Genomic DNA, 19,274 nt, shown 5'->3' with positions numbered 1-19,274 from the left:
AGGGCAATTGTCCAGCAATTGCTCCTCTAGGTAACACATAAAAATATTACCAAAGACTATGCCTAAAGGACTACCCAATGCTATTCCATCAATTTGAGAATAAGCATTCCCATTAAAAACAAAGGCAGTGTCCTAGGCCCAGTCTTTGCTTAATGGTAAAATTATACCCTTACTGTTCCAAGGAAACCATTTTATGTCGGTCTTCCTTTTATTCAAAATCATTCTTTCTTTAGCAAAATTAGATAGCTAATACATCAACATGCCCTGCCCTAAAATGCCAACTAATAACAACAAATCTCGTGACAGTCGGGTCTCTCTTCAAATATAAAGATCAACTTGATCCCCTATTGGCATCAAATGCGGTCTACTTATTTACTTGTCCCGATGTAATCGGGAAAATACGTTGGATCCTCTCGTAGGCTCCTCAAAGTTCGCATTGATTGCCATAGGGGTGTGAGTCATCACACTGGAGTTCGACTGGCGTCTCCAGAATACTCTAATATTCGGAACCATGCCTATAAATGTAAATTTAGCATCCAATATGAGCAATTTAAAATTCTTACAAGGGCCTCTTCCCCACAACAGCTTGCGATCTATGAATCACTTTTTATTAAACAAGCAGTTCCAGAATTAAACAAACACCTCCACCCCTCTCTACTTGGCAAGAGCTTACTTTTAACTTGCATGTCTATTCCGTGAAAGGTACTTAGCATTTCCCTTTTAGTTTATAGTTTATTTTTAAGTAAACTACCTTTCATAAATAGTCGAGTCAATTTTATATTAACATTTATATGTTTCAGCCTGATGATGAGGCTTGGCCTCGAAACGTTGCCAAATAAATAGATGAAATCATGCAAGACGTCTCCTTCTGATGCCCTTTGCTGTATATTCTATCAATGGCCAGTGTTCTGGAAATTATATACAGTATATATATATATATATATATATATATATATATATATATATATATATATATATATATATACATATATATACATTACATATATATATATATATATATATATATATATATATATATATATAGATATAGATAGATAGATACATATATAATATATATTATAAATATATATATATATATATATATATATATATATATATATATATATATATATATATATATATATATATATATATATATATATATATATATATATGAACTGATCTATATATAAAGTCATGTTTAAGACATAACAGAAAATCTGCTAGTTGTTTGTACGTCTTTGTAATCAGAGAGTAACGAACACACTGCTGAGTCGTTGAACGCCATACAATCGTTGGGGTTTGGCGTGGGTAATTCAAATGAGTGCCATACATCGAAGACCCTTATTAGTTCCTTTCGATTATAAGAGACCAATCAGCTGAGGTCTATGACCTAAGCAAGTTCAGTTTGAGAGGTTAAGATCAGTAAGGGTTTAGCTGTCGTCGGGCTAGGAAGCGAGTATGAAAGACAGTCATGGCACGTGCCACCTCAGAGTACTTTCCGACTATAATTGCATAATTAAGTAGGGTAATATTAGCAACAAGGCCCTGTGTAACTATTAAGGAAAATACACGTGTTAATTGTATCTTAAACGTTTCATTTGTACTGCTAGAACCTTTACATGACCGAGAATCAGGTCATATATGTATGTATATGTATATATATATACTGTATATATATATATATATATATATATATATATATATATATATATATATATATATATATATAATTTATATGTTATATATATACAGTATATATATATATATATATATATATATATATATATATATATATATATATATATATATATATATATATATATTTACGTATTTCCCTGGGTTTATGGTATTCTACAGGCCAGCAAAGGTAACTTTATTTAATTTGCCTTGGAGTTCTGACTTCTTGTAAAGGGAAATCGTAAAAAAATAAGAAAAGGGGAGAATTTAGGAGCTGAAGGCTCTACTTCATAAGGAAATGTTACGTAAACACTTGGGCTAAATTAAAGAATTATATTTACAAAAGCTAGCATTTGAAGGGAAAATGGATAAGTAAATTGATAAAGGGCTTGCAACGCCTGAAGATCCTTCGGCTGGAGTCTTGAATAAAGGCAAGGCACAGGCCAAGATGAGTCCACTGCGAATGGGTCCCTCTGCAAGAGAGATTTACACATTACACTCCAGTAAGGGAACAATATAACACCGAATATGACTCGAGTTTGCACTGAGGGCGCCAAAGACTCGAGGAATGAATGACCCCTTTTACACTCGAACACAGGACATTGGAAATGGCACGGGATAAACTGGCACAAGGACAGAAATGAAATGCTGGTACTCCAGGCTTTCTAAAGGGCAAACTTTCGTGACCGAAAAGTCATTACTCCACTTTACCTTAGGGGAAGCTGGTCTCTGACGAAATAAGGGCGAGGGAAGATCACACATATGGCTGTTCTCTCGAGGATGACTGGAGACTGGAGTCTGAAGTCGGACAGGGCTGAAGGGTGAGCTCTCAGCAAAGTTACCGCTCGCCTGTGTGGAGGACTGTCGCTCAAAGATTCTTACTTCATGTCTTCTGCTCCACAACTAACTAACTAACTGCTGCTTACTGCTCCTTTCCCTTATAAGGCACACGGCCAGGGCTATGAGTCGTGTCCAAGGATGAATCACGGCCAGGTGTTCAGCGATTAGGGGGCCTCTTCCCAGGTCCTGCAGGTGTAAGACAATTCGGGCAGCTTAACTTGCTTTAGAAAGTCCATTTAAGAAGATTAGTTGGGCTAATCTTCTTAAGGGAGTGGCATAAAATATCCTCCCCTGGCCCCTGTTATCTGTGTCATCTCAATATAGGTTCCAGGTGAAAAAAAAGGCCAGATCGGAATGTTGATAATACGATCGGCCATGTGGTTCTCAATAAACAAAAAAGGGGTAAATTAGGTGGGGGGGCCTGGTGCTCTGTGCAAGACGTCTGGGTTATTATAATAATACATTTATTATATATATATATATATATATATATATATATATATATATATATATATATATATATATATATGTGTGTGTGTGTGTGTGTGTGTGTGTGTGTGTGTGTGTGTGTTATATATATATACAGTATTTTTATATGTTTCCTGGTGCAGGTGGTTCGTATGACTCCACATTTATTACTTTACTCGAAAATGGCCTTGTAAGATACCCAGGACATATAAAACACAAACAAAAAAAGAAGTACACGGAGCGGAGGGCTCCTTCTCAAGGGGGAGTGCGTGAAACACGTGGATATAAAAATAGTTATATTTGATAGCACACAAGATCAAAGGGAAAATTAACTGAGAACACGGTAAATTACTGCCGTAGAAGTCCTCCCGAAGGGGGGGGGGGAGCTTGGGAATGCCAGGAACACGAACCAAGGATAATTCTGCTACAGGCGTCTTTCTGAAACGATATTAGGACCCATGTTACACATCTAATGCTGGAATTTGGGGATTGAATTACTCGGGGGTGCACTGAAGGCGCCAAAGGACTCCCCGAGGCGTTACTTGTGACTCAGAGGAAAGAAGCTGGGAACACCTGGGCCTGGCTTGAACCAAGGAATATCAGGGAACACAACGTTATAGGCCCAGAAATTAATAAATGTAAAAGGGCTAAGTAATCGTGACTAGCAACTCGTTTTGGGTACATTACCACATTGTAGGGGAGTAAAGCTGACGACGTCTTCTGCCGAGGACCACGTGTGGGAGCGTGGACAAAGGGCCTCCCTCTCCAAGGGATTTCTTCAAATCGTAGATTGGGGCGGAAAACGGGCGCCCGTGGGATGATGGAAAGGCCGCCGTTGAGTATCAGCTCGCGTTTGGAGACTTGCAATCCCCTTGCAGTCTTCTAAGGCCACGTGGATCGGAACACGGAGCACAAAGGGCGGCGATGGGCTCCACGTGGCGGCGAGCTGAATGGAGGGCAGGGGGCAAGACCGCCGAGACGTGACTCCTTCTCTTAGACTAGCGACCGCGTGTGAGAAAGGGCTGTCCCTGACCTGCCCTTTTATTGCTTCTGGCCAGGGGTAGGGGGGGCGATGTCCTGACCCAGGGCACGCTGCTATTTCACAGAAAATGGTATTTTTCCTGCCCTGTACCAAAGAAAACGGTGCAAAGCAGATTACTGTTCCCAACAATTATATTTCTGAGCCCTTATACCCCGGACTTTCACTGGTTCAAACTAACCCGATCCAGTAGCCACTACTCCTCCCAGGTTCAAAGTAGACAGAGGCCTATCTATCGGCCGAGCAAAGCAGGAAGGAGCGCGGTTTCATAGTGTATTTTGGCGCTAATCTTTACAGCTCCCCTGGCAAGATAATATTCACACCTATAAACGGGTGCGAATATTGACAACAGCAAAAATAAGCGAAGAAAACGTTCGACTTTACTCTATCTTCTGCTTTGCTACAACTGTTACTGTACTTTTATTTGCAAAACTCTGCTGCCACACTGATCAATAACAAACTGAAGGTTTACTTTAGGAGCAAAGTGCAAGTTAGAATATACACCAAAAGGGTAAACTTATTGGCAAATTAATTATTGCTCAAATACTTCCTAAGTACTGATTCTACCCATTCTTTATTTGATGTACTTTACTGGGGTAATAAGGCGCTCGGAAGAAAATAAACGAAGAACACTTCAAAATTACAAAATAACAACAACAAACACAAAACATACAAGGCATTATTTAAAAGGAAGCACATGTAAACCCACTGATTTCTTAATGCTATCCTGGAATTACATGCATGCTATTAATGGTGCCTTGAAGAGGCGGCATTCGTGACAATACATTGTAGGTTTTAAATAATATCCCCTTTACCAAAATTGTAATAACAGAATTCAATTGTTTTTTTCAATCGACATACAATTGTTCATAAGCTCGACGAGCATAGCTAATATCTCCCACTAACGCTGAACTGAAGGGACAATAACTTGACAGCTGCGAGGCAAAGAGATTATTCGCGGGTTTTAATTCGCCAACTTAAACGACGCTAAATTTTTACGTCTGCAGCTTACAACTCGGGTGTAAGCTATAAATAGACTACTCGATGTATGAATGGGAGGAATAAACACATGAAGGGGACAATGGACAAGGCTAACATTCTCCGCAGGGATAACTCAACAAAAAAAAAATGTAAATAAAAAGGAAACTACACAGAATAACAAACGAAGGACATTACTTCATACTAAAGGGCGGGCCACACCGTGGTGATTAAAAGGGCAACGTTAAAATTCGTAAGGGCAGGAGTCTTGTGACTCGAGATTCGTTAACAAATAGAGGAAAAAATTAAATGCAAGAGTAAATAATATACGTAGAAAACGCAGGATAACAGAGTGAGGTATTTATGGTTTACTTCTTTAACTTCCGTCGCCAACAGACGACGGTCAGAGCTAACTCTCAGCCCAAGGGTGGGGAAAAGAAACCCAAAGGGCGCGACCCCTTCAGGAAGAGCTGACACGCCTGCCTTGTGCCAAGGGACGGGTGTAAGGGCGTGCCACTTCCCACTCTGTCTCTCTTACTGCTTCAAAGACAAAATGATTAGTGCATTTTTAAAGGGGATGATATCCCATATGTTAACTGCCACTTGCGGTGGTAAGTAAGGGAAAGTGTGAAGGAAAGATCGATAGAAAAGGATGAGGGACAGAAATTCCAAAGGAAAGGAAGAGGATAGCGGAAGGCCTTGGCATCCTCTCCTGGATGAAAGGTGCCAAGACGTTCAAAGATGAAGAAGGGGGCCCTATGCCAAGTTTGCACAGGGGCCAGAAGAGCTCGGGGCTCTGATCGCCCACACCCATGGTAACTCTGCCGCGAACCTCTCCTCCTTGGACCGTTGTCCTTGGCCGGGGAATCGGAGGGCCCGAGGCCAAAGGGCGGCAAGGGGTGCCATCTGGGGCAGCTGCTGCGACAACTGACCCAGGAATTTTGTTCGCCATCTCGGACATTAACCGGCGCAGTTCGCAGAGTTCATCGGCCCAGGAAGGCGGGGCAGAATCATGACTCGCGGAGGAATCTGCAGCAGGCAGCGAGAGAGAGGGGACGGCCGGAGGGCGCGGGGTCGACTTGCATGCAGGGGTGACCAGCTCAGGCACTGACATTGGCACTGGCGCTGGTGGCGATGTGGTGGTGGTCTCATCTGTCTGGACGGACGGAGACTGGCACTGCTCAGTGCGCCTGAGGGGCACTGCCAGAGGAGTTGAAGGCCGAGATTCTCCTGAAGGAGATCTGGCTGAGGCCTCGGCACTGGCACTGATGCCGTGCCGGGCACTGGACTCGGATTTGGATGATTTATTGGGAATGGGGACCCCGTAATGGTTGTGGCTTGAAAGGGGACACAAAGTCTTGGCCCAGGAGGACGTCATAGCCTCCTGGAATGTGTTTCACTACGGCAAGACGAAGGGTCCTGGCTCTGTGGTCGGGTGACCCTCAGTTGGACCGTAGGGAGGATCATTTAAAATCGTTTATGCCCTCAATGGTGACGAGCTTGCGTCGGTCTATTATAGCTCCATAGGGAACTTTGTCCCTCCTTATGAGGGAAATTTGTGCGCCAGAGTCGTCAAATGCCTTGACCTGGCGTGCTGAGTGTCTACCTCGAGGAGTTGCCACATAGATGGGACCCTCGGCAGGAGGGCCTAAGGACTCGGGATTCGTTACTGCCAGGCGACGGTGGGAGTATTTGTTTTATTATTGCTCGGGCACTTCGCCCATGCGGGAGAATGGCTATAAACCTTGCACGCCGTGCAAAAGGTCTGGCGGAAGTCTTTCCACACTGGCCCTGTGGAGGGCGCAGGCGAGGTATTGGGCGGTTTTCTGGGAGAGAGAGGAACCGGTTTCTTGCTCCGGCACTGTTCGGAGGAATGCCCCGTTTTCTTGCAATATCCGCACACAATGGGTTTCTGTGATTGCCCATTCTTCGGCGGAGGGCACCGAAAGGAAGGCAGGTGGAGTAATTTTTGCGCTGGAGGGAGCTCTCCTGGGGTGATGAGTATCCCAGGAGTCGGGCGATGCGACAGCATTCCACCAACGTCGTAGGGCTCCCTCTCGGCGACGTGCGTGGCAAGGGCCGGAGGGGTGTAGAGTAGAAAGTGCTCTATTTTTATCTGTTCGATTGCCTCGTTGAGGGTCGTAACCCCACGGACTCGAACCATTTGGCACGGCACGCTCAGACTGGTAGGCCCAGTCTGCCCAGGTCTGATTGGCTTCTTTCACTTGCCCGCCAGCGCCTCCTCCAGCGTTCAGGGGTTATCTCGTGCACGCTGCGATAGTCTGGCGTCGACCTCCCAATTTTCCTGCTCCTCCGGCGGGAGGGCTTTGTAGGCAATCAGGGCCTTCCCTCCAAGGAACTTGCCCAACACCAGGGAGAGTTCGGCTGCACTCAGGGGGCAGGCCTTTAAAACTGTCTCGGCGCTGTCGAGCCACACCTCGGGCTCGGCCTCCGTCCACTTCGGCATGCAGGCGAGCCTGGCTGAAGGCACTCATCCCTGGCGGGCAGGGGAGGCGAAGGGCCACTCTGTTGCAGCATTGCGAGTTCATGGGCACGCTGCTTGTCCCTTTCCTGTCTCTCTGCTGCTTCTCGTCTTTCCTGAGCCTGTCTTTCTGCTTCTCGTTCCTGCCTTGCGGCTTCTTCTCGTCTCTCCTGAGCCTGTCATTCTGCCTGTATGGCGTCCATCCTCTCCTGTACCCAGTCTCTTAGTTCTCTCCCGGAAAGGCCGAGTTCCTTCCCTGAGGACATGAAGAACTTGAAATCCTCGCTCTGCTGAGACCGTGTCAACATTTTGCAGGCGGGAGAGGACGCTAGTAGCACACAGAATTAATTTCCCAGAGCTGCGGGAATCTGGGACCCTTTTCCAAAGGTCGTGGGAATGGTCTCCCGATTTACCGACGAAGCGGGCTGATTGGGGACGATGAATTAGCAATGATTGGTCTCCCGATTTACCGACGGAGCGGGCTGATTGGGGACGATGAATTAGCAATGATTGGTCTCCCGATTTACCGACGGAGCGGGCTGATTGGGGACGATGAATTAGCAATGATTGGTCTCGATTTACCGACGAAGCGGGCTGATTGGGGGACGATGAATTAGCAATGATTGGTCTCCGATTTACCGACGAAGCGGGCTGATTGGGGACGATGGATTAACAATGATTGGTCTCCCGATTTACCGACATAGCGGACTGATTGGGGACGAGGATTAGCAATGATTGGTCTCCCGATTTACCGACGAAGCGGGCTGATTGGGGACGATGGATTATCAATGATTGGTCTCCCGGTTTACCGACGGAGCGGGCTGATTGGGGACGATGAATTAGCAATGATTGGTCTCCCGATTTACCGACGAAGTGGGCTGATTGGGGACGATGGATTAACAATGATTGGTCTCCCGATTTACCGACGGAGCGGGCTGATTAGGGACGATGAATTAGCAATGATTGGTCTCCCGATTTACCGACGGAGCGGGCTGATTGGGGACGATGAATTAGCAATGATTGGTCTCCCGATTTACCGACGGAGCGGGCTGATTGGGGACGATGAATTAGCAATGATTGGTCTCCCGATTTACCGACGAAGCGGGCTGATTGGGGACGATGAATTAGCAATGATTGGTCTCCCGATTTACCGACGGAGCGGGCTGATTGGGGACGATGAATTAGCAATGATTGGTCTCCCGATTTACCGACGAAGCGGGCTGATCGGGGACGATGGATTAGCAATGATTGGTCTCCCGATTTACCGGCGAAGCGGGCTGATTGGGGACGATGAATTAGCAATGATTGGTCTCCCGATTTACCGACTAAGCGGGCTGATTTGGGGACAATGGACTAGCAATGATTGGTCTCCCGATTTACCGACGAAGCGGGCTGATTGGGGACGATGGATTAGCAAAGGATTGGTCTCCCAAGGTAACGACAAACGGGTTGACTTGGGGACAAGACAGGAATGTATAGGTCTCCCTAATTACCGACAAAACGGGCTTACTTGGGGACTAGATTGGGATATATATTTAGGTCTCCCGAATTACCGACGAAACGGGCTCATTTGGGGACTGAAGGGAAAATGAATTGGTCTCACCAACTGACGGACGAAGCGGGTTTATTGGGGACAAGAATATAATATATAGGCTCCCTAGAATTTCCGCACCGACGACGTCTGATCAGCGAGGGCACTAGTTTTACTGACTTATGGGAGAAGTGTAATTCTCAAGGGCAATTAGGTGGGTGGCCATCCCACATTCACAACAGATAGGCAACACACGCAGCCGTAGTAAAAGCACAAACCAAAACACAAAAAAAAAAAACAGAACAATACAGACCCCCAATAATGCAAAACAATTTGGTAGAGCGAGCCGAGGGAGAGCGAAGAAAATCACACAAACAAATTTTTACACATTCGTAACTGGGCCACGGAATGGACAGTCAAGGTCGTTCCTCCTGCCGGTGTGTTTATCTTAAAGGCCGTCTGCGCCAAATGAATGAACGAAGTAAACAAAGCTCCGGGACTTCCCCGAACTGAGAGACAACGGTTGTTGACCCTTTTCGTCCTTGGCGTATAATATACGCTTTCGCTCCTATTTCTAAAATGAGAGAGAGAGAGAGTAAAATGCATCAGCGATGCTAGTCTGACTTGCGAACACGTGGTTTCCGTCGATTTCTCGCGCCTACCTAATGATTCGGTTTCAAATCACTCGTTTCTACAGGAGGAATATGCGCACTATTCCTTTAACGATTTATCACCTATATAACCTAATTGAATGGCATGCAAGCCGCATGCAAAAGCTTCCAAGCTAAGTTTCAGCGATTCTCTCTCTCGTTTTCCTCGGACATGTGCCCTACTATAAAAGAAAATTCCTAGGGTTAGTCACGATTTCTAAAGCGTCCTACGCTAAATAAACACAGTTTACTTACGCAGAATTTCCTTGGCCTGTTGCGCTGGCTTTTCAAAGGTTCGTAATCTGTCTCGTATCCAGCTTAGCTGAGCTAATTGCTGATTTCACAAATTGCAACACAAACAACAAAAGGGGGAGAAGGGGGATGCAATCATTACGAGAATCACTGGTCAGGTCGCCATTTTTATGTTTCCTGGTGCAGGTGGTTCGTATGACTCCACATTTATTACTTTACTCGAAAATGGCCTTGTAAGATACCCAGGACATATAAAACACAAACAAAAAAAGAAGTACACGGAGCGGAGGGCTCCTTCTCAAGGGGGAGTGTGTGAAACACGTGGATATAAAAATAGTTATTTTTGATAGCACACAAGATCAAAGGGAAAATTAACTGAGAACACGGTAAATTACTGCCGCAGAAGTCCTCCCGAAGGGGGGGGAGCTTGGGAATGCCAGGAACACGGACCAAGGATAATTCTGCTACAGGCGTCTTTCTGAAATGATATTAGGACCCACGTTACACATCTAATGCTGGAATTTGGGGATTGAATTACTCGGGGGTGCACTGAAGGCGCCAAAGGACTCCCCGAGGCGTTACTTGTGACTCAGAGGAAAGAAGCTGGGAACACCTGGGCCTGGCTTGAACCAAGGAACATCAGGGAACACAACGTTATAGGCCCAGAAATTAATAAATGTAAAAGCGGGAGCGTGGACAAAGGGCCTCCCACATCTCCAAGGGATTTCTTCAAATCGTGATTGGGGCGGAAAACGGGCGCCCGTGGGATGATGGAAAGGCGCCGTTGAGTATCAGCTCGCGTTTGGAGACTTGCAATCCCCCTTGCAGTCTTCTAAGGCCACGTGGATCGGAACACGGAGCACAAAGGGCGGCGATGGGCTCCACGTGGCGCGAAGCTGAATGGAGGGCAGGGGGCAAGACCGCCGAGACGTGACTCCTTCTCTTAGACTAGCGACCGGCGTGTGAGAAAGGGCTGTCCCTGACCTGCCCTTTTATTGGTTCTGGCCAGGGGTAGGGGGGGCGATGTCCTGACCCAGGGCATGCTGCTGTTTCACAGAAAATGGTATTTTTCCTGCCCTGTACCAAAGAAAACGGTGCAAAGCAGATTACTGTTCCCCAACAATTATATTTCTGAGCCCTTATACCCCGGACTTTCACTGGTTCAAACTAACCCGATCCAGTAGTCACTACTCCTCCCAGGTTCAAAGTAGACAGAGGCCTATCTATCGGCCGAGCAAAGCAGGAAGGAGCGCGGTTTCATAGCGTATTTTGGCGCTAATCTTTACAGTATATATATATATATATTTAATGATGTTTTAAGGAAACTAGGAGGCCGTTAGGTTCTGCATGTTTGGTAGAGGGGGATTGGCAGGACTTGGTGTCCAGCAGGCGCTTGCAGCCGACTTAGACTGCCAGTCCGAAGTGGGCGTGGAAGTCCGCACCCAGGAGCGGGGTCCTAACATCTGCGATGATGAAGTTCCACCTGTACCTCCGGCCAAGGATGGAGAACGACAGGAGCCTGGTGCCATAGGAGAGGATGGGGGACCCGTTGGCAGCCGTCAGGAGGTAGCCAGGCAGCTCAGGGTCCGGTCCGGCGGACGCCTGTGGTCCTCTCTGGAAGGCGGGAACACTGACCGCATGGCCCCAGTGTTAATCAGCATCATCCTGCCGGAGATAGTGTTGCAGACGCAAAAGCCTGGGTGTTTCGGATGCTGCTGCCATGGCGGTCTGTGAGGGTGGCCGCCACTTCCCCCGTTTTTTGTAGGGGAGAAAAGGCAGGGGGCTTCGCAATTTCAGGCAGCTTTACCGAACCTCTGGTGGTGATAGCAAAGCCCCGGCCTTTCCTTCTCCTGCTGGCGGGGTGGCCTCCTCCTGTTGACGGCATTGATGCCCTCTGTGGTGGGGTCCTCCTCCTGGAGGCAGTTGATGGGGAGTGCGGGCATGGACATCTGCTTCGCTGCCCTCATGGAGTCCGTCAGCTGCTGCGCCACCCTGATCAGGTCCTCGACCGGCAGGGTGTATGGTTCTGTGATCTGCCCACGGACCTCTGGGAGTAGCTGCCACAAGAGGATCTCCCTCGACAGGCTAATCTCTTTGCACCTGCTGCTGCTGTCAGTCTCGGGGAGGAGGTCCTGGAGGGCATGCCGTGTCTCCAAGAGGTTTGTGTCCTGCCTGGGGTTGATGGCGCGGTCGAGGGCGCGGGTGGCTCTCTCGGAGACTGGCAGGGAGCAGGTCTTGACAATCGATAGTGGCCTTTAACTCCTGGAAGGTGGCAGGGCTCATCATAGTCGTCACCCATGGGGCGACCTTCTTGTATATCTCCTCCGGTAGGGCGTTGATGGCGATGTCCGCCTTCAGCACCTCGTCGGTCAGGCCTGCCACCCTAAATTGCCCCTCGACCCTGTAGAGCCAGGACGCTGGGTTCTGATGGGTGAATGGCGGCAGCTTTATGCTGAGGGCTGCCCTTGGTTGGTCCGTCAGGAGGGGCATCGTGCGGGGAATGGGCATTGGCGTGGAGGAGCACTCTGGAGGGGGTTGCGCAAGGGAGACTTCTGCCTCCAAGAAGTTTGCAGTAATTTGTATGTGGTTGGGGATGTCTGTGTCCATGCTCATTCCGCGCTCTCACTTGGAGTGTGAGGGAACACTCGCATCAATACACGCTTGGGAGTGTGCCGTGTGGGTCTGCTAATGACGCCAGTGATTTGTCGACAAGGGTCGGTACTGCCCAAACGCTTTGTTAGAGCACTGTAGTTAGTCTGTTAGGGGCGTGGGTTGGTTCATCGGGCCAAGACTAAGTTGCCGTTTGGGCCCGTTAATGGCTCTGGGAACCACTCCAGGGGTCACCACTGTGAGAGAGGTGCGAAATAATGAGCAGGAAGACAAGTAATACTGGTTTATTGATGAAGCAACCCGTTTATAAAGCGGCGTGCGGACGTCTGCATATACACAGAGACCGCGGGTACAAAAATTTACAGGTGACCTAAGGTCAAACTATTTCTCTACACAGAACAGGACAGGTACATACAGAAAACATGATGATTAACAATAACTGGTTGGACATAAAAATACTCTGTCACATATACATGGTACAAGGGCAAATGAACCGATAATAAATATACAATTCACAATAATGATAATAAGATTGTGTTCGTCAGACCTTAGGTCGCATGTGAAGGCAGCGCAGAAAACGGGATGCTCATCATAGAGAACCCATTGAGCAGGGACTTTACAACCTTATCACTGTAAATAATTTTCCATTACTGGACAAGTACTAGGGGCGTAAGCACATGGGATAATTTGTCAATAGATAGGTGCTTTGCCAAGATAATTATCTGCCATTCTTATAGTTAATCAGTCACTTCATAATGGGAATTACCGTCATTGTTTCCTGTGTCCATTTTTGTACTTGATTTACTATATTGATCAGTTTTATTAATTTATTTTTTTAAAGTTTGCTTTAAATTCATTGCGTACAGCATATTAATTTTATGCAAGGAATATTTGGTTATCATCTTTTATCACTGTTCCAATCCTCTCGGATGTGATGCAAGCAGATATTCTGTAGGAAATAATTTCTTATATAACAGATCATGCAATTTGAGTAATTGATGTCAAAATAAGGATCATTTTTAGCTGAATACCAGTTCCTTGCCAAATGATACAGAAAATATTGATAGCTATGTTATTCAGACTGAAATATTATTTTTGCAGGTAAAAGTTATCCTAGAAGAAAGCAGTGAGTATGAAATTTTGGAAGACCCTGGAAGTGAACACCCTGTAGGTCATCAAAGTGCTTGCATACCCCAGCAAGACAAGAATGTTCACACAGTGAGGATTCGTCCTCTTGTTATTGGAGATGTGAATATCACTGTTGGTGCCTTTGTAGATGAGGTGTATCCTGAGGCATGTGGACCAGAGTATGTCATTAGTAAGAGGTAAGATTATTGCATACAGTATGTGTTATTCAGTCCTTTATAGTGCATAAAGCTAGACACTTATTTTTTCATGTTTAGCTAGATTTGCATAGAAAGTTGTGTATGACAGGATAAATAAAAATCATATTTCCAGCCATGTAAAGGTAATGTTATGTTTGTGATTCCAGTGGTGTTCAGTTCATCTTACTGGTTCAACAAAAATGCAAAATATGTCACACTTCGGAGCATTGTTGGATTATTGTAAACACCCCATAAAGTAGTCTTCCACTAATATTCAGTTGTAGAGGCATTAGTGTCTTGTTGAAGAAAGTATTAATTCCGTTCATCACTCTCCATGTTTTCATGAAACAACTAAGGTTTTAAGCTAGTAATGCAAGAAATGACATTTGGACTAGCTCAGGCAATGTGTAGGGCTATGCCCACAAAGTTTCTACTTGTGAGAAGTTTTATTAGCTTATCATTCTTTTAAGCACAATTTACTTCCAATTATAACAAAGCTACTTTTCATTGGTAGTATTTAGCTGGTTACAGCAAAAAAAAGCTTAGACAAGCTTACGCTAGTCATATGCTTAACCATTTTTAGTTTTTTTATTTTACCCTTGCTTTAACATAGTTTCGATCAAAAAACACAAAAAAAATGATTTCTTATGGAAACTTTTTTTAGAATCCAATCACAGTAATGTTCCCATGCTTAAAATGAAAAGAAATATATGCCTAGGCCAGCTTTCTGTGATTTGTTTGTTTGCAGTGTGCTAAGCATGATGTAAGATGTAAGAAATCCAACAGTTCGGAAAACACGAGAGGTCAAATGTTTGGACTCGAAAATGCCTCTTTAGATCAGATTGCTGAGGTATATGACTTTGGAGTTGAAAGTGATGGTACCGTAAGACTTCCTGGTGTATTAAACATACATCTAATTTGAACAGGAATATTTTGAAAGCATGAAAATTACATCAGCTCATTTCTTCATAGCCCCATTGCCTCAAATGGGTAACAGTTCATTATATCTTGCTGTCTTTATACATAAAGAAAATTTGGTAACAAAAAGTAAAATCAGGTATATTTATATAGACATCAGCTACTGGAGGAGTGACGTGCATGTTAGTTGTTACAGCTCATGGTTGTAATATGCTTACTAAAACTGGCATCACAACATCTCGGTTATTGATGCCATTGGGTATAGTGGGTTGTGGCAGGAATATACATGCTAAATCTTAAAATAATTTGTTGTTCCCAAAATAAATATACATAGTAACTATAGGTAAACAACCAAGTAAATTATATAATAGATATACAGTCATACACCGAACTTACGCGAGGTTCGGTTCCAGACTCCCTAGTGCAAGGCGAATCTCTGCACAAGTTTGGCACACTCTAAAAATGCTAATAAATGCTTATTTCTAGAGTTTGAACACTACATATGACCCTAATTATGCTCCCAAAGTATTAAACTAACTTTTAAATGAAATTAAAATTACTGTAATTTCATTTAAAAGTTAGCTTAATACATTACCCTTAAAAAAAGAAATAAATGGTTGATGTGAAAATATAAGAGTGAGAAGATTATATATACTATTTCTCTCTCTACATATACTATTTCTCTCTCTCCCCATTCCACCAATCTATTTTTAGAAGTCTTCTCAACCTCGTTTTTAAAAACTTCTTTATTCTGTCTCTTGCTCTTTGTTCTGAAATGCTCTAAATCTCCATGTTTTAGAACAGCACATTTACAGTTCGTAGAGGTACACATAAAATTAGATCAATTTAAAATGGTCTATTTTACAGGTAAAGACATACAGAGAAACGGTAATACGTAGGTTGTAAAATGTGTGTGAGCGCTAACTACAAACGAGAGAGAGAGAGAGAGAGAGAGAGAGAGAGAGAGAGAGAGAGAGAGAGAGAGAGAGATAAGAGTTGTCCTTACTTAAGAGAGTGAAATTTTTATGAATTATTACGGACACACACACACAGCAACACTATCCCTCCTTGTCCTCCTTGTCATGTAAAATTGACATATCTGACAGCTTTGCCTTCGAGCTTCTCTTCAACAAGTTACAAAAGATGAGGGAAAGTTATTTGCTTGTTTAAAATACGTATCACAAACAAATTTTGTAATTACAGTTACATTATTATTATTATTATTATTATTATTATTATTATTATTATTATTATTATTATTATTATTATTATTATTATTTGAAAATTAGTACTTATTATTAGGTAAAAATTTTATTTATCATACAAAACAAATAAACATACATGTACCATAAAAATTCCCTCATCTCAGTAAGAGAGAGAGAGAGAGAGAGAGAGAGAAATTATTATTTTATAATTATTTTATTTAATTTACACAAAAGCTTGAAAACTTATAAACTACATAAAAAATTAAGCAAACACTTTTGCAGGGTTTCACAGTATTCGCAGATGTTCCCGTGTCTGTGAAAAACTCGTGTATGACAATTAATTAGGTTCCAATGAAAAGTTTGTGTGTCTGTGAATTTGCGCAACTCGGATCACACAAGTTTGGGGTATTACTGTACAAGTAAATACATAAAAATTAGTATGTACACTCGGCAAGGAAAGTGAGGATACAGTTTTTTTAATCTTCGGACATATATTGCTAATTAATGCGACATCTGGCAACTTTAGAAGGGGGAGGAGCTTCAGTCTTAATGTGTTTGCTTTTTGCTTGACCTCCTATAACTTTCAATCATATTCTACGGTTCTGAAATCATTGATACTTAAATGAAGTAGTAAGCTTTACAGTATTCGTTCAAGTTGTAATTTGCAGCGACAGTTCTGAGCAAAATAAACATTTTTCGACATGACCCAACAACTAACCTTACACAAATGAATTTATGACACCACAATGAACGGAATGCTTGTGTAATCGGAAACGCGATCTTCCATAATGAAATCAAGAGTTAAATTTGAGCAATGTCCAACGAAAAACATGGGGAACAATAAAGGAATGAATGCAATGTTATGATGAGAGAGAGAGAGAGATTTGCTGCTGTGTAAGCCTAGGCCTGTATGTAGAGCTACTCATTTCATTATTTTTTTTTTTATTTAGAGATTGAGCGATACTATACTTGTATAGTATGTTTTAGCAATGGAGAGAGAGAGAGTGAGTGAGTTGCTGTTGTGTAAGCCTAGGCCTATATGTAGAGCTACTCATTTTATTATTTTTTCTTTTAGAGAGAGAGCGATACTGTATTTGTATAGTATGTTTTAGAAATGGAGAGAGAGAGAGAGAGAGAGAGAAACTATGGCAACGTCAAGAAACATCCAGTTACTTGTGTTTTCCCGCTACTCCGCACATCATAGAGAACGCTCTTGCGGATTTAAATAGATTTGGTCAACATACCCTAGCTGTCACATCATTTACTGCCATTAATTCCAGCTGACCTTTAACACCGTGAAATATAAATATGAATGTGTAAAAATTAAATAAATTATCATTACCTCGTATGATGATGCAATAATAAGCCTGTTCATAACGGAAAACAAGTAAATATTGCCGTTCTGATAAACAGTACTACACCGAGTTATCCATACATTATCTTTAGATCTCTATGAACGAAGTCATCTGAGAAATTCTGATTACTTCGGACATCCATGGCGGTTTTAAGTATCTGAATGTTTTTGTTTTGCAGATTTAATATATATGATATAATTTGCATTGTGTTTTCTGTAAGAAAAAAATTAAAATTCGATGAACGAAATCTAATGAAAACTGTATCCTCACTTTTCTTGCCGAGTGTACACAGATATTTTATACTTTATAAAAATATATATTAGCAGCATTTTACATTTTATGGTCTTGTAATCTCATGTAACCTTGCTCACCTATAGTATGCCCTAGGAATTCAAGTCTTAAGGATACTTGATTTTTTAGCACTAGATACAAGACACTTTAGGATTGAGTTTTTCAGAACACCAGAAGGCATAAATAAACTATACACAGTGGCTTAGGTCACCTTTTAGTTGTTCTTATCACTGCCTAGCAGTGCAGAGGAGCTAGACAGCCCATGCATCTTCAAGTTACTGTTGGGTAAAACAGTTTCAAGAGAAAATAAAATATGTTAATGTACCAAACTCTAGGAGATAATGGGGAATGACAAGGAAAGGCATGTGCAGGGAGAATTTCAGAATTTTGCAGTTTCTGGGAATGATTAGAAAATAGCAGAAATAAAGCCATTTACTTCTGCTATCCCAGTATCTAACAACTCCACAAAGGAACGGACAACACTTGTCCTTCCTCTTAAGTGGATAAAGCTGCCACTCAGTGTAGCTACCTAGAAGTATGGTGCCACTATGGGCAAAATGTCTGGTGAGACAGCCACTTCTGAATTCCTTGCAAAACTGTGCCCTCCTTCTATCCTAGCCTCATCCATTATTCTGGAAGTGACTATGGGGGAAATTCCAGATTCCTCTAGGACTGCTTTGGCTGTGGTTGCAAAGACCTTTATGCAGACCCTAAGATGGTGCTTTACAATTTCATGGAGTATTGCACCAGGCCTGAATGGAAACATTGGCCAGCTCCAGCATGTTGCTCGACAGTGTCCCCCAGCTGTTTCATTCTTCCCCCTCCTTCCATGATCTTGTTGAGGTCTCTGTTGTAACAGATCTCATTGGACAAGCCCATCAACAGAATTGCGCAGTGACTACTTTTCTGGGTAATAAGGTGGAAACTGGAAGCACATTCTTAGGTGTTTCACCTCCCATTCTCCCCAAACCCAAAGAAGCCCCTGTACAACCTGGAACCATATAAACCCACTATCAGAAGAGCGAGCAACAATGACAATATCCCTTTCAAGGCAGACACAGACATGCCTATTGAGGGAAAGGAAAAGCATCTCGTGGAATGCCCATGAAGGGCAGAGGAATAGGTGGAGCTCAGCAGGACTTACTAGGTTAGGGGTTGCCTTCTATAGAACCACATGTAGTGGAAGTGCTCCCTTTGGGAACACAGCACCATTTACAACAGGGTGTACATACTTCTTCCTAAAGAAGTAAGTACAAAAGGCTCTCCTAAAGGGTGCCACAGAGAAAGACATGTTGATCCATCATCTAGCACATCTTTTCAGTGTCCCCAAAAAAGAGAACGCCCCATATAGAGAATGATCCTTGACCTGTCAAAACTGAAGAGGAAGTTCAGCTGACGGCCTACTTAGGAAACTACTTGTGAGGGGTGCTTGCAAAACCTGTGACTAGTAAGCAATAGTCTCTAGTCAAAAGGTTTTCTTATTTACTGGGATGAGTCCCACCTCACACCCAGCCGGACTCAGACCAGAATAATGAAAGATCGAATCTGTGGTTCCCCATAACACTTGGAGTTTATCCTGGGCCTGTTACAGTTTGAGTAGGCACCGCCTACATGGTGGCCCCAAATTTGCCAAACAGTCACTGGTTTGTT

At 43.6% G+C, this 19,274-nt stretch overlaps 1 protein-coding gene across 1 annotated transcript in view; it reads left to right on the top strand.

Annotated features, from left to right (window-relative positions):
* The window catches only part of LOC136826554 (alpha-2-macroglobulin-like), a 440,224-nt gene that overhangs the window by 344,380 nt on the left and 76,570 nt on the right, over positions 1-19,274 (top strand). The window contains 1 exon segment of the mRNA XM_067083736.1: positions 13,632-13,855. Coding sequence (XP_066939837.1) covers positions 13,632-13,855 — 224 coding nt within the window.

This window comes from Macrobrachium rosenbergii, chromosome 41 (genome assembly GCF_040412425.1).
Source record: "Macrobrachium rosenbergii isolate ZJJX-2024 chromosome 41, ASM4041242v1, whole genome shotgun sequence".
Lineage (NCBI taxonomy): Eukaryota > Metazoa > Arthropoda > Malacostraca > Decapoda > Palaemonidae > Macrobrachium > Macrobrachium rosenbergii.
Note: the sequence above shows the minus strand (reverse complement) of the source record. Positions and strands in the feature narration are given on the sequence as shown.